The sequence below is a fragment of the Rhea pennata genome, chromosome 1 (assembly GCF_028389875.1).
Source record: "Rhea pennata isolate bPtePen1 chromosome 1, bPtePen1.pri, whole genome shotgun sequence".
Classification (NCBI taxonomy): domain Eukaryota; kingdom Metazoa; phylum Chordata; class Aves; order Rheiformes; family Rheidae; genus Rhea; species Rhea pennata.
In genome coordinates, this window is record NC_084663.1 from 144208670 (window position 1) to 144222777 (window position 14108).

The 14108-nt window shown below is 36.5% G+C and overlaps 1 protein-coding gene across 4 annotated transcripts in view; it reads right to left on the reverse strand.

Annotated features, from left to right (window-relative positions):
* LOC134154856 (cohesin subunit SA-2-like) overlaps positions 1-14108 on the reverse strand; it is a 60750-nt gene that overhangs the window by 30066 nt on the left and 16576 nt on the right. For all 4 annotated transcript variants that reach the window (XM_062601501.1, XM_062601498.1, XM_062601512.1 and 1 more), the window contains 4 exons: positions 13164-13237; positions 12613-12736; positions 7494-7592; positions 5387-5466 (listed from right to left, as the gene is read on the reverse strand). In XM_062601501.1, the coding sequence (XP_062457485.1) occupies positions 5387-5466; positions 7494-7592; positions 12613-12736; positions 13164-13237 (377 nt within the window). The remainder of the gene's footprint in view (positions 1-5386; positions 5467-7493; positions 7593-12612; positions 12737-13163; positions 13238-14108) is intronic.

Consider the following 14108-nt stretch of genomic DNA (forward strand, 5'->3'; position numbering starts at 1 on the left):
ACCTAAAGAGACCATGGAGGAGGTGCACTTCAATGTCACTTCCTTTTACTACTATACAATCTGCTACAACAGTGACTCATGCAAGTAATCAGATCTGTGCTGTCTAATTTGCTCCCCTGAAGAGAGCCCTTCACACTGCTACTTCTGTCACTTTCAACATTTCCTAATTTCTGCTAAAGGCCACTAAACAAGACAAAGGTAGATAGTTTCCTTATTTGTATGCAAAGTGTGTCTCTCTCTTCAGCTTATTTTTTTTAAAATCACACAAAAGCATCTTTTACAATAGCATTTAAGCTTTCAATGCAACTTAATGTTTTTCTGCGCAATGAGTTGTCTAAAGGACCTTATTAGAAGCAATGTGTTTGCCTATCAAATGCCACTTTCTCCTCAAAGTCCATGAATCAGCCATAGAGAATCGCTTAGTTCAACCCTCTGCTGAATTATTTGTCATTTGACATCTACAAAGTGTAGTAACACGTACTATATTATTAGCCACAGTATATTTTGCCAAATCCAGTTTTTAAGATTCTCATACGGCACAGCCCTTCTCACTTCAAATTAAGAGCTCTTTCCCAGTCTAGGTGAGAATCAGAAGGGATAGTGAAGTTTTTAAAGTGCAAGAGTGAAGTACCTTTACCTGACTTTTGGCTCTTGCACTGAGCAGAACACAGGGCACTTACAAGCCTCATTTTCCTGACCTTTAAGCTGGAATAACTCTACTTACCACTATCAAAGCACTGCAGCAAGAACTAATGTATTTATCAGCTCCAATGAATAGTTTAAACATGAAGTCCTCAATGAGCACAATAGACTCAGTTTTCACTGATTGGCAGCTCTTCCAAATTTGGTAGTTTGTGCTTAAAACTCAGTTTAATTTCTAGTTACTTTTAACTGATGTGATACAAAGTAATTTTCTCCTTCCTTGCTGTTTATATATTCAAGCCATTTGTAGATTCATGCCCCTGCATGCATCACTTCTAACCTTCCTTATCCACCTAGCAGAGTCACCTAATTTGCTTTTGCTGCTCTTTTCCAAACTCCCTCAACTCTTTCAGGTAGTTAAGCATATAGAAACAAACAGAATTGATTGGGACTAGTCTCACTAAAATAATTTGCCTTCTCAAAAAGCAGTATTTCCTGTAAGTTTCCTTGGTTTCTGTACTTCTCTCTTTCAGTACATATTTATCACTCATTTTTTTCCACCTATATTTCCTTCCTATTCCCTCTCAGATGCTTTGCAACATTAATGCTAACAATTATGCATAATTCAGTAGCATTAATAATTTCTATTATGCTAAGTCACACAGGCTCATTTCAGTTTCAAGATCCCATTGGGCTGTGTAAAAATAAAAATGCACTAGCCCAAAAATCTTTGCATTCAGTTGAGACAACATGCAACAAATAAGAAGAAAATAGCTCAGCTCACAGGGTGAAAACACAAATATGGATTTGAACAGACCAGGTATATGCACAGCAAGAGGGTTTTGAGTGAGCACTGAATCTTCTTTTTAAATAATGTAACATTTAGTGAATTGAAAAGGTCAGTGTTCTTCATTGCCTGTATGGCTAGCAAGAGCCATAAAGGCCAGCACAGCAGCTTCACATGCCAGTAGTGTACAGAATAACCATTGTAAATTCCACAATACTGGAATGCAGTGATGGTTAAGAGATGGTCAAAAAGTGTTGCTATAACACAAGGAGCACAGAAGTTCCACTGCAAGGGAAGAGTTTCTGCAACTGTCAGACATCACAAAAAGCAGGAGGAGGTCTTGCTAATATACTCATCCAAGCAGACAATTATGGAAGCCAGAAGAAGAGTTGCTGATATAGTGAATCTTCCCCAAAAGAGTCACAGAGCACATAACGGACTCATTTAAAAAAATATATAAATGTTACTCTTGGCCTTGCTTCTGACCAGTGCATGCCATTAAATAACAAGAGATTTATTCCAAGGTAAGAGACATGTCCTAGAGGTCAGTGCCTGACTATTTAAGATTATTTTCTTGGTCAGAAGAAAAAAAAAGACCCCAAAAAACAACAACAAAAAAAAACAAAAATAAAAAAAAACAAAAAAAAAAAGAAAAAAAAAAAAAGAATTGCTGTTAGCTGTCTCCATGATTCCAAACAAATATATGGGGCTTATGAGATATACATCCTTACCAGTAGCTCTAAAAATGAAAAGCTAGATTGGAAAGATCTTTCATGTCTCAGTAAGAGTGTACTTCGAGCAACTAGAATTTAGTTACCAAATTCACAAATAACAAAAGTGAGCCACCCAGAGAAAACAGTATGACTGAAAGCTGCAAAAAAATTGATTATGTCTGTACAAACAAGTGGAGGAGTGTTATATGAGCACAAACAGAGGAGTCACTGTCCACAACCCCATTTCATGCTGATGCACAAAGTAGCATAACTGCCTAATATCCTGATACCATTTATGAGCCATAAAATGCACCAATTTCAGACACATGAAAACCGAAATTTCTTTGCTTCTGGAATGCCAGCGTTGACTCCCTTCTGACATATTTAGGTACAGGGGCAAAAGCTTCTCCCCTAGTGGAAAAGCATCTTGATGTAAACTCTTAAGAAGTCTGTATTACAGACTGTCTATACTGTCTACATTATAGGTTTTATAGACTGATCAGTACTAGTTTTATCAAAGAGAAGATTTGTAGTTCAATTTCTTCATTAAGTCCCCGATTTCCACTTTTATCATTCCAGTAATTAATCCAAATCATCTGGGCTCAAATCAATTGGGGGAGGAAAGGGGCACTATGCAGCAGATGAGCAAAAACAAAGAAAAGCATGTGTTTGCTAAGCCTCCACACAGCCTAATTACAAACAATTTTAAAAATTTATTCATTTTACTCCTGAAAACTATATTTTATTATGGACAAGTGTTATTTAGAAAACTTTAGAAAGCACTTATTCATGTTGGAAACCTGATTGCATCTAAGAAAAATTAGGAAAAAAGAAACATTGATCAAACTTTTATAGCTGTAGCTTGCATTAATGAGAATATGATCTCACATAATAAAGCCAGAGATGCTAAACAGCTGCAGTGCCAATACAGCACTTGTTAGTTAGGTACAGAGCAAGGGCAGCCGTAACTGGTCTACAGCATCTTTGTACGCCAACAATGGTGTACTACTCCTCCCAGCACAAGGACACATTATACACATAGACACAGCATTGTAGTTTGTTCCACTAGCTACACAACACAGAGAACCAAGTGCTGTACAAATGGACATTGTAAACACAGGAACAATACAACCCTGTCTATTCTGGTGAGATCCAAACAGTGGTACTTCCTTCAGAAAAGCATGTTACGTCCGCAGCAGTCATATGCTGTTCTGATGTATACGCTGGAGCAAGCCTAGAGAAACGCCACTCAAGTCAATGGAGTGTGAAGTGAAATAGAAACCAGTCCTTCTTCCAGACTGTAAAGCAGCACTTCAGTATACAAAGGTACTTAAGATTTAAAGTAAATAGCAGCATTAAAAAAAAAAAAATCCATCCAAGTTGAACTCTTTTTACCTCAGCAACCCAGAGTAACCTAGACAACGAGCAGTAGCATATCCTTTGTCTGTTCCCATGAATAAGTAGGCACTACTCCTGAAGAGTCTGTTAGCACAGACATTTCAAAAAGTTACGGATACAAACACATTTTAAGAATAGAGGAATGTCAACACTGGCTTATTTTGCAGCTAGGTCCAACACTGCCTAACCACTGGGATGATGCAGGAGAAATTAAAAAAGCCATTTATATCTCCCAATGGAGATAGATGCAACACAACATCCATCACGTTCTAGGATGCTTTTTAGCACTCACGTGGAGAGGCGTTTGTTCTATGGAAAAAAGCAAGAGCAACCTAAGTAGTGCATCAGAAGGTGGATAAAAATGGGAAAGGATGATAGGAAAAGCAGGTTTGATACAACTTGTCTATGTTTGGATACTAACCAAAGCTATTCCTGTTTTTTCTGGAACAATTTCCTGCCTGAACACTTGCAGCTTGTTTATACAAGACCCTCAAGGAAAATCCATATGAACGCATTCAGTCATATTGAACTGCAGTGTGCACTCTCAGAATTATTAAGTCCTAACTCAGTGAAAGTTAATTCACCTTCAAAATGATCAAATTCACCTTAAAAACATTTTATCCTCAACAGGAACATCAACTCAGAGGTTTCGTGCAGTTCATGTGTTAAGTTGCCTCATGTATACATGCTTATTTTAAAGCAAGAGCACACTTACAGAAGCTTATCTTGAAATAACTCCTGGAAAATTATTTAGAAGTAAATTTAGAAGTAATGTGTTAACTGTCACTTTACAAATTTCATTAGTAAGTCTTCCCATAGTTTTCAGAGTTCTATATACATAGCTCAATATTTATTCTGCATTATTTGGGTTGACTAAGCTCTACAACCTTTTCTAGCAGTGGATAATACTTTTAGATTACTTCTGAATACTGGATGCAAAATCTGTATTATGACTTCTGAAATACTTCTGAATATTGCAACAGAAAAGCAAGTCACATAACGCTATGGACAATGCACCACACTGTACATGGAGGTATCTGCTTCAGCAGAAGTCAATCTAAACACTGAATCAAAAGGGCACTTATGGAGTCCTAATCCTCCATTAAAAAAGGAGGGACAGAGAATTTACTTGTCCCTTATTTTGCAAAAAATAAAAAATAAAAAAAATAAACATACTGCTCAAGAATGTATCAGAATAGCATTCATACAGTTCTGTAATGTTGATCTAGTTTCTTCCCAAACTTCCAGTTTGCCATTATCCTACTGAATCTATGGCTGATGGGCAACAAACAAAACAACTTTTCTGTTGTTAGCCTTCTATTTCAGCAAAAACAAGATGTCACATACTTGCTTATTTCCTGTTAGTCTGTTGTGGGCTCAATAGCTCCCAGATTCTCTGCGAAGTCCAAATTCTATCGACAACCTCAAAGCTCAAGGCTTCCTGCATCACTTGGGGAAACCAGAACAATGGCAGAGTTCACTGAGTTCCCAGTCAAGACCTGAAACACTGGGATAGAAAATTCTGTGGTGGGGGATTTCTCCAGAGATAGAGATGCTCTATTCGAGAAAAGCCAGACTGAAAATGCTTTGGAATTTCCTTTCAGGGGAAGTATAAAGATATAACAATGTACTTTTCATACCAAATCTGAGCACAATGGTTTTCATAATGTTGGTGTTTCCCACAGAAAGAAAATGTCATTTTTTAAGCAGCTTTAACTGTAACTCATATCCTGCTGGGATCAATTGTTTCTCACCATGTAATTGATTACAGGAAGATTCATCAGGATTGTATCTGGATCTTGTCACCATTAAACAATGCAGTAAATTAAAAAAAGAAATTATTTACTGTGACACAAGCATCAAGAGTTTCATGGCTTGAACTGCTACTTCATGGTCCTTGTCCAGAGGCATGGACACAATTCGATCCTAATGGATATAAAATGACAATAAAAAGATGTAACATGCATTGTTCTCAACAAACATATTTTTCCTACAGCTAGACCATCTACACTAGTAGAGCAGAGATTTATTTTTATTTCAGCAGCTATTTCCTGGGAGACATAAGGCAACTTGATTACTACCAAGTAGTTCCCCAGCCCCTGAAAATTAACAGCATGTTAATTTTTAACAGAATTAATCATGCAGTAATATGATATTTTTTATAGATGTAATGTATGCGTTCACAAGAAATCAACTACAGTCTACAAATTAAAAGTGACTGACAACTTGTTTCTAAGATGTTACTATGAGCACTCCAGTATGTTAAAGGAAGGTAAGGCTCAAATTACAAGCATTACGTAATCAGTTTCTCCCATCAGCAATAAAGTGTATATACATACACACATATTACAGAAGCCAGTGTCTTGCTGGAAAAATAATTAGGGCTTGGGTCATAAAGTACTATCAGCAATAAGCAATATTCCTGACCTCTAGGACTCACACTACTGTAACTTGGTACAAATACAAAACATCTCAAATGATGCAAATTTTCTTCTCTTGTGCACCCAAGAACTCACACAGTCCCCAGGACAGCCTACATTTTTAAGGCACATTAACCCTTAAGGCTTACTTGTTTGGGGACTAACAACTTTCTCACTTAACATATCATTTCCAAATCTCTATATTCATTTTACTTTGCACCCTCCTTCTCCTCACAACTGAGCTGCAAGGTGTGGAAGACCACGAATCCTGAGTTTGGCAACCTCAAGGGTAACAAAAGGAGAGTGTGAAATCAAGTGTGTGGGAAATGGATTACTGGTTACGTATTTCCATTTACCGTCACTGAGAAAGTGTGATTTTAACTTTAAGATTCCAAACCATTTTCAGGGTAGTTGCTTATATTTCTTTAGGTTTGGGGAGGGAGGTGCTATAATCTATTTATATAACATCTTCTACACAGAGAAAAATATCAGTATGAACAGACTGTAGCTATTTCATCAGTCTCTGAATAACAATCCTGCAGTTGCATGAGCAGCGTACAACAGCATACAACAACCCTCCTCTAACAGGACTGCTTTAAAATGTTTAAAATAGGGGTTCATTTTAGATAGTCAAGTTTCAGTTTGAATAATTTATTCTTAAGACTTCGACATCGATCTATTTCTTGTTCTTTAAGAAAGCCATAGCATTTTTTTTTAATTACTGACAACTGCTTTGACAAACGGGTAAGCACTGCACCTTTGACAAAAAGGGTATGAATTACCACAGCATGCAGGCATTAATTATATACTGATTCAGAGGGGCTGAGATATCAATCCCTCCTTTTACAGCTTTCTAAGCTTTCTTATCCAAATACTGAAAAGGCTCAGCCCCACTTAGATAAGAACAGCTGATGAAATTATCACTAAGGGCTGTATTGAAAAAGAAAAAGGCTGAGTTCTTAAATTAGTCAGGATGTTGAAATATGATAAAGGTAGTATATAAGGCCACTGTGGTCACAGAACAAGTTCTCAAAATTACAGTCTATCATTTGACTTGTCATGACAGGAATCAGGGATCCTTCTTCAAGATTCATATTGACATAGTGGATCAATAAGGAGTCATGCATTCCCATATCAGAGTAATACATATTGGATTGGCTGATCATGTATCTGGCAAACCCATTATTGGGAACAGTTTAAAAAAAAAAGGAGGGGGGGGGAACCTTTGGAATATCAAATTCTTTCTCATCTCATTCTTTCTCAGTCAAAGATCCCTTAAAAAAAAAAAAAAAAAAACGGCCATTCTGGTTAAGATGAATGACTAAAGATCAGGCTAACACCACTCTGTGCATAAGTCAAACAGAAATTCCATATAAACAGAGGGAAATCTCTTTGCAAACCCCCTTCATCTACACAGTCAAGTAGACTGTCTCTGCAGTACTCTAAATTTTCGTCAGTCAAGAAAAGGGGGAGATCAGCTCTGATTAAAATATCAGACCCAGATTTTAAAAATAGAAAATATAATTCATTTACCTTGAATCTGCTAGTAAAGAGATCCATCCTGGAAACAAGTTCTTTTCTGCTATAAATTCCCTGTAGTCCCAGAAGACACTTCAACCGTACTTCAGCTTGCTACAAGACAAAGAGGAATCTGCTAACAGTAACAAATATACATCTTTGGTTTTATTTATTATTGACTGGCATTTATATTAAGAAAATAAGTAATCTACAGATATGCCTACAACAGGCTAGTCAAATACTGCCTTATCTTCTTTAACATCTAGCATCTAGTACTGTTATGTGTATGTGCGCACATACACCCAGGAAGCCAGTTGTGAGCCAAACTTCAAGTCTTTAAAGTCTGTGTTAGGCTCCCCTAAGAGTCAAAAAAACCCTCAAATATCTCACAACTGATAAAAGACATAATTTTAAAATGGAGGAATTGTGCAATTCACCTGTCAAAGATATACAAAGGCAAGAGTACAAGTGACCTATATAACACAATCAGTACTCCTTCCATACATCAAATTTTGCTTGTTTCAAGACTTGACTCAGACAGAAGTGAAACATGGATAAGAACTTCAAAAAAATTCCAGTCAAGAAAAAACTCCGAGAATAAGAGGTGCACCTTAGAAATGCACTAGCTTATCATTGTGGGTCCCTATGGACATAGCATTAGATGTTACGCCTTCTTCCTCCCACTTCTGCTTTACAGTGGAATATTACTCTGTATTTTAAGGATTCTAAGAGGGGAAGATTTGCTTTGATTTTAGCCTAAGTAGTTACTTAATTTAGGCCAAATATACTTCTCCCTGCAAGGAATTACTTCATGCTATTAGCACTGACACTTCACAAACACCTCAAAAGACAGCACTTTTCCTTATCCAATTTCTAACTATCTCAGGTGTACTGCTATAACCTTCAAATGACAAAAGCTTTAATGTCATTAAGAGAGTCATTCTGAGGATCTAGCAGAAAAAAAAAATCACTCTGTTCGGTGAACTTACAAAGAAAAGTGTATCAGTAGAAACACTTCAGTGATCTGTAGGCTTTGATAAAGCCTCTCATATTTCTTCCTTAATTCTTCCTGCTAATAATAGCAGTAAGGAAAATCAAGAAAACCCAGGATGGGAGACCACCTACATATAGGCTGTCCATTTCTAAAAGTTTCTGTTCTCTTGCTTATAATGGAAAACAAAGGACAACATCCAGCAAGAGGCTTTGACTAACAAGTTTGCATAAGGCAGCAGTTAACAGAAATACAAAAAGAAAGATCAACAGGCAACGATGAATACTGCTCTCTAATTTGTGGCACACGTGCAGTACACGTTCCAAGTTGTGCTCATCTCTTTAAAATTAAAGGCCTTGTACAAGAAAAACTTTTGTCCCCAACTGCTGCTTCTTACAGGCATTCTGCAACACGGAATTCCGTTCAGGAATGGTCTAAAGTTGCTACTCATCGCCGTCTGCTGCCACGAATGCCATGAACAACAGCAAACTTATATGAACTCAGTTTAGCTAATGTACCGCAATCCTGACTTGAGCTGCCTTCAGTATTTTATTATTCATGAATAGGGACTGCATTTGTGCTTTAAAAAAAAAAAATTGTTTGACTGTTTTAGTTTGTTAGATGGTCATACAGCCCTCGGAACACAGCTAAGGATGGATGTCATTTGCACTTGGCATTCAGGTGGCATTCAAGCATGGGTCTGCAGATATGAAGTTTAACACATTAAACTACCCCACCTTCTTCTAACATACTCACTTCTCACCTAAAAGCTCTCAGCTATAAAGAATTGTACAGATACAGGGTTGTGTGTTGAGAAAGTTCTCTAGCAACTAAAAATTAATAATTACTTCTGCTATGACTATTTCTGCTATCTTCCTATAGCTCATCTGCATTGTCTCTTTCTCAAATGCCCATTCCTCTTCTAGATTCATCACACTTTGTAGCTTCTTCATTATTCAAAAGTACTTCACATTCTTCTAAAACCAATTCATTCACTTACTTTCATCTCCTTTTGACAGCAATGCAAGCAAATACAAATACCCCGCCTTCTGTTCCTCTCACCAAAACTACCATTCCGATCTTCACAAAATATGTGCCCATTTGGTCTTTCAAAGCTGTCATCAAAGCTGTCCTGATAAGCATCATCAGGATGCTCTGAACACATATTGTCCCTCAGCTATATCATAGTATGTTTTAACCCTGACCTACAAATAGACTGACATGGAAAATCAGGAAGTTAGTGAACAGTTCTAGTGACAACAAAGAGCTTTACATGGTCTTCAGCACTTAGACACATTCAGTTATGAGATTTCAGTCTCACCCCCAACTCTGTGAAAGAGAAGTGAGACTACAGATGAGACCTGGATGAATCAGTGAGGTTGGGCTGGGTCACTTTTATTCCTCCTCAACACATGCGCCCTTAGAATAAACTGGGAAAACCAGGTCTTCATTTGAAATACTCCTGATTTGCAAAGACAATTCAGCTTACCTGTCCTGTTGAGCTAAAATGTAATAAAAGATATTGCCCTCACAAAAAATGTCAGTATGTGCACAGAGAAATGATCTTTGGAGCAGAACATCTGTATTTTAACATGAACAGCTGAAGAAAGTATTCAGAAATTGTGGTAACAGCGAGATCAGTTTCTATGGCCATGTTGAATGGAAGACATAACTGAAAACCCTTTCAATCAGCTGAAATTTGCCAGGAGGATCACATGGTCAGGACACAAAAGTTCATTTCAACAGAAAGTTCCTGCTTCCCACAGGACTTCTTTGGGATGTTTTTTTTTTTTTACAGCCTAATGAGAAACATTCAACAACTCGCCCTGAGGTCCCAGACAAAGCTAGCCTAATGACCTGCGATGTTCCAAGCGTCTGTGTGCATCTCTGTTTCCATCGCTTCTGCTTTCTTGTCTGCTGCTTCTGCCTTCCACTTTTCCCATTCTTACTCTTGATCATCTCTATTTTTCTGCTCTTCAACTTGATTTCTCCACAGTATTCCTCTTCAACACCTACTGCCCAGGTCAGTACTGACTTGATTGGATCCGAGTGCTGATTAGTAGTTAGGTATCCCCTTGGAGCACCAGTTAGGTGCCTGGGTTTCACAAATGCACTGACAGGTGACTTGGCTTATACATAGCATTGTTTAATTGCATACCACTGTTAGATTCAGTATTAAGTATTGTCTGTCATTAAAAAATAATGTTAAATTATTTGCAGTAGATGAACATAAAACACTTAAAAATACTATCAGCAAAAAATATTCTCTTTATATCACTGCACCAAAACTTTTACTGGGCCAAAGAGAGATTTTCACATAAAATTTTAAGCATATTACCACTGAATTTGCACGTAGGAAATACCATTTTTTTCATATACTTTATCCCAATATTAAACATTTTATGTTTTTATGAAAGGTTATCTCGAGGACAAGAAGAAATAATTACATTCAAATAAATCTTTGAAGACAAAAATGTTAATTTTATACTTTTTCTTCTCTAAATCTTCCCAAATGACTGAACATAATCTCTGTTTACAATGTTGTAGATGATCCTGCCCAGATTTTCCCTACAGTTAGAATGCTTTTATGGTTGTTCAACTCTGGGGCCTAAATTATGTGGCAAACATCTCTAGTTTGTATTCTAAAAGAAAATTGTCTCTGCAAGCGATCAGTTTCTTGCTGCCTACTCCCATCATCATGGAATGGAAATCCTTATTAAGGAGGAGTAGTGAAAAATAACAGTCAGATGTATATAAAAGCACTGCTGTCCCTGCCATTGCCAAAATTTTGTCATTGCCAAAAATGCCCTGCTCTCATTTTGGACTCTGGCAACAAGTTACAAAGCTCAGCCAGGACTGTAACCATCAATAACAGCACACCACCAGGGCTCAGCCAGACCTGGAATACAGAAGACTTCTGACCTTATCTCACTCTGCTGGCATCTGCATTGCTTCCACACAGCTTAAAAAAAAAAAATCCTTTTCATTTCCCAATAAATGACACTGGATGAGCTGCATGTATTTACTAGAGATACCAGCTGTTACTGTCACCATATTGCAATGGGAACAAAGAAACATCATCTTCAAAAATGACTTTTTATTTTCATAGTTTGAGAACTGAAACTAAAAAGCTGTTATGCTCTGATTATATCCTATTTCTGCAGGAAAACACAACAGTTCCTGATAGATTTGTTGCTTCTAAAATAAAATCTAAATGCTACCTTTACAATAAGAGTGAAAAACAGGAAAATAAGAGGCTTTGTGCTCCACCTTCTGGCTATGTTGTAAACTGCCATTCTATTCACAGCACACAGACGTTACCTAATGAAAGTAAAGATGTTTAAGAATTTATATGGGAGCCAGACAACATTTTAAAAGGCAGCTTGCAAAAGTATAGCCCTGAAGATTCCAGGAACTAGCCATTGATGATAAATATTTCTCTCTCCCTAAAAATCTATCATGTATTTTAAAAGCACAAGAAACAGCATTATTTCTGAGTTAATTTTTCTGAAGAGTGCATCTCTACTCAAAAATAAAAACACAGTTACTAAAAAGAAGAGAGAAAATCCTTTGGCAAATGACTGAAATTAGAATAATGTTTCAAAGAAATAAGAATAATTAAGGGAAAAACTCAACTATACCAAGGTGAGATTTTAAAAAATTTTCTGCAAAAATTTCTATATCCATTTAATTCCAAATGAGAAATACGATATTGCAGAGTATTTTACTATTGATAAGATATATCTATCATCTTCATAAAATAGAATTTTAAATATAATCACCAAGACAAAGCAGAGTTGCAGTCAACTTTTAACATCGCAGGTACTCAAAAGGATATAGCCCACGTTACAATTTAGTAAGAATAGTTTCCAATTCAAACCATTTGATAACACATGAAAAAACTGCACATACTCATATGAGACACATACTCAGCACATCACCACAGAAGTGGGAAAAAAAAAGTGTTCTCTGTTATTTAGTGGTAAGAGGGCCTGAAAATTAAAATTGAAATGGGGCAGAAAGGAAATTCTTTTGGTACCATCACAATTTTAAACACATACTCTTAAGAATCCTAAAATTAAAATTCTTAAAGAGTTTTCTTCCTACTGCCCCATAAAGGGGTAAGAAAAATTAAAACTTTACCTTATCATACAGCATCCAGCCAATATATTTTAAGTAACTATCATTTAAAAAGGCATCTGGGTATGTTTTCATCCAGCTGCCAATTTCTTCAATGCAAGTAGCCCGGATCTCAGGGATCACATCACTGAAATTATAAAACTGTATATTAGCACATTAAAATACCTAATTAATATTTATTAGTTGCAATATTTTTATCTTCTGGAATTGCCAAAGTACATACAATCCCAAATATTAAAAATATCTTCATATTAATACTTTAAACTAGTCTTTAATAAACAATTAATCCACTTTTAGCTACAAATATTTCAGACTATTTATTTTGAAGTTCTGGACATTTTCTAGCAATACCAAGCAGAAAGAACTTAAAAGAAATGCACTTAACAGAGATATCTTTCTAACCCTAAATTGTCTAAAAAACTTCAACTGCAACATGTTTTCCTCGACATTCTCGATGTCTCTAAGATGTTTAATTTCATTCTGGTATCTGGGTAATCTGAGCAAGACTTGCTTTGGAAGCAGATACATATCACAGCTTTAATTTTAATTCTTACCGGTAACGGTTTAGAAATGTCCCTTTGAAAATAGCATTCATCATGTTCTGTATCTCCAGAAGCTTCTGCTCATACTGAAATACAAAGATAACTTAATGTTTACACTATTCCCACAAATTTGCTTCACATGAGAAGGCTGCATCAGTGCTTTCACCAGGCTACTGCAGTGCAAATCTCACCAAAAAATGGTACCAGCACAAAATGAACGATCTGTAGCTACATTAGGAATTGGCCTTTTTGTAGCTATGTCCTGATGAAAGATTGTCAGATACCAACTACAAATCTGGATAATCAGGCACAGCACATAGCCTGTTTGATGGAGTCTTGTCAATACACAGAAAGATACAGCAAAACTACTGAGTGATCCTCACATATAGGTTCAAGTTCTCTTTTTACACGCCGTAAGAGAAATGTAAGGCAGGCAGGCAAAGGAATTCTCAAAATTAACCTATAGCATGCTACTAGCATATGTTTTAACCAAGCCCTGAAAACCTAGTTTTGAACTTCTGGAAACATAAGTCACTTAAAAACATTTCTTCACGTATGGTATCAAGTGACAAGTTTGTTCCTCCATATGCATTTACTGATTTTCCTGTAAAATCAGAAACACAGTGACACTAACAACCTCTGTCTAACCCTAACAGTTCTTCCCATGAAAAACGAGATATTTTTCCGATTAAAAAAAAAAAAACACACACACACAGAGGCATCCAAAGCTCAAAAGAGAGATAACAGATTCTAAGCTCAGCAGAGCAGGGACTATGCCTGTTATATATATATATTTATACATACATACATATATATATACACATACATACATATACACACACACACACACACACACACATATATATATATATATATAAAATGGGTGAAGTATCTGGGAAGAGCGAGGATCCAGGACCAGGTACTGGATGGACTGCACATCCAATAACAGCTACCTGG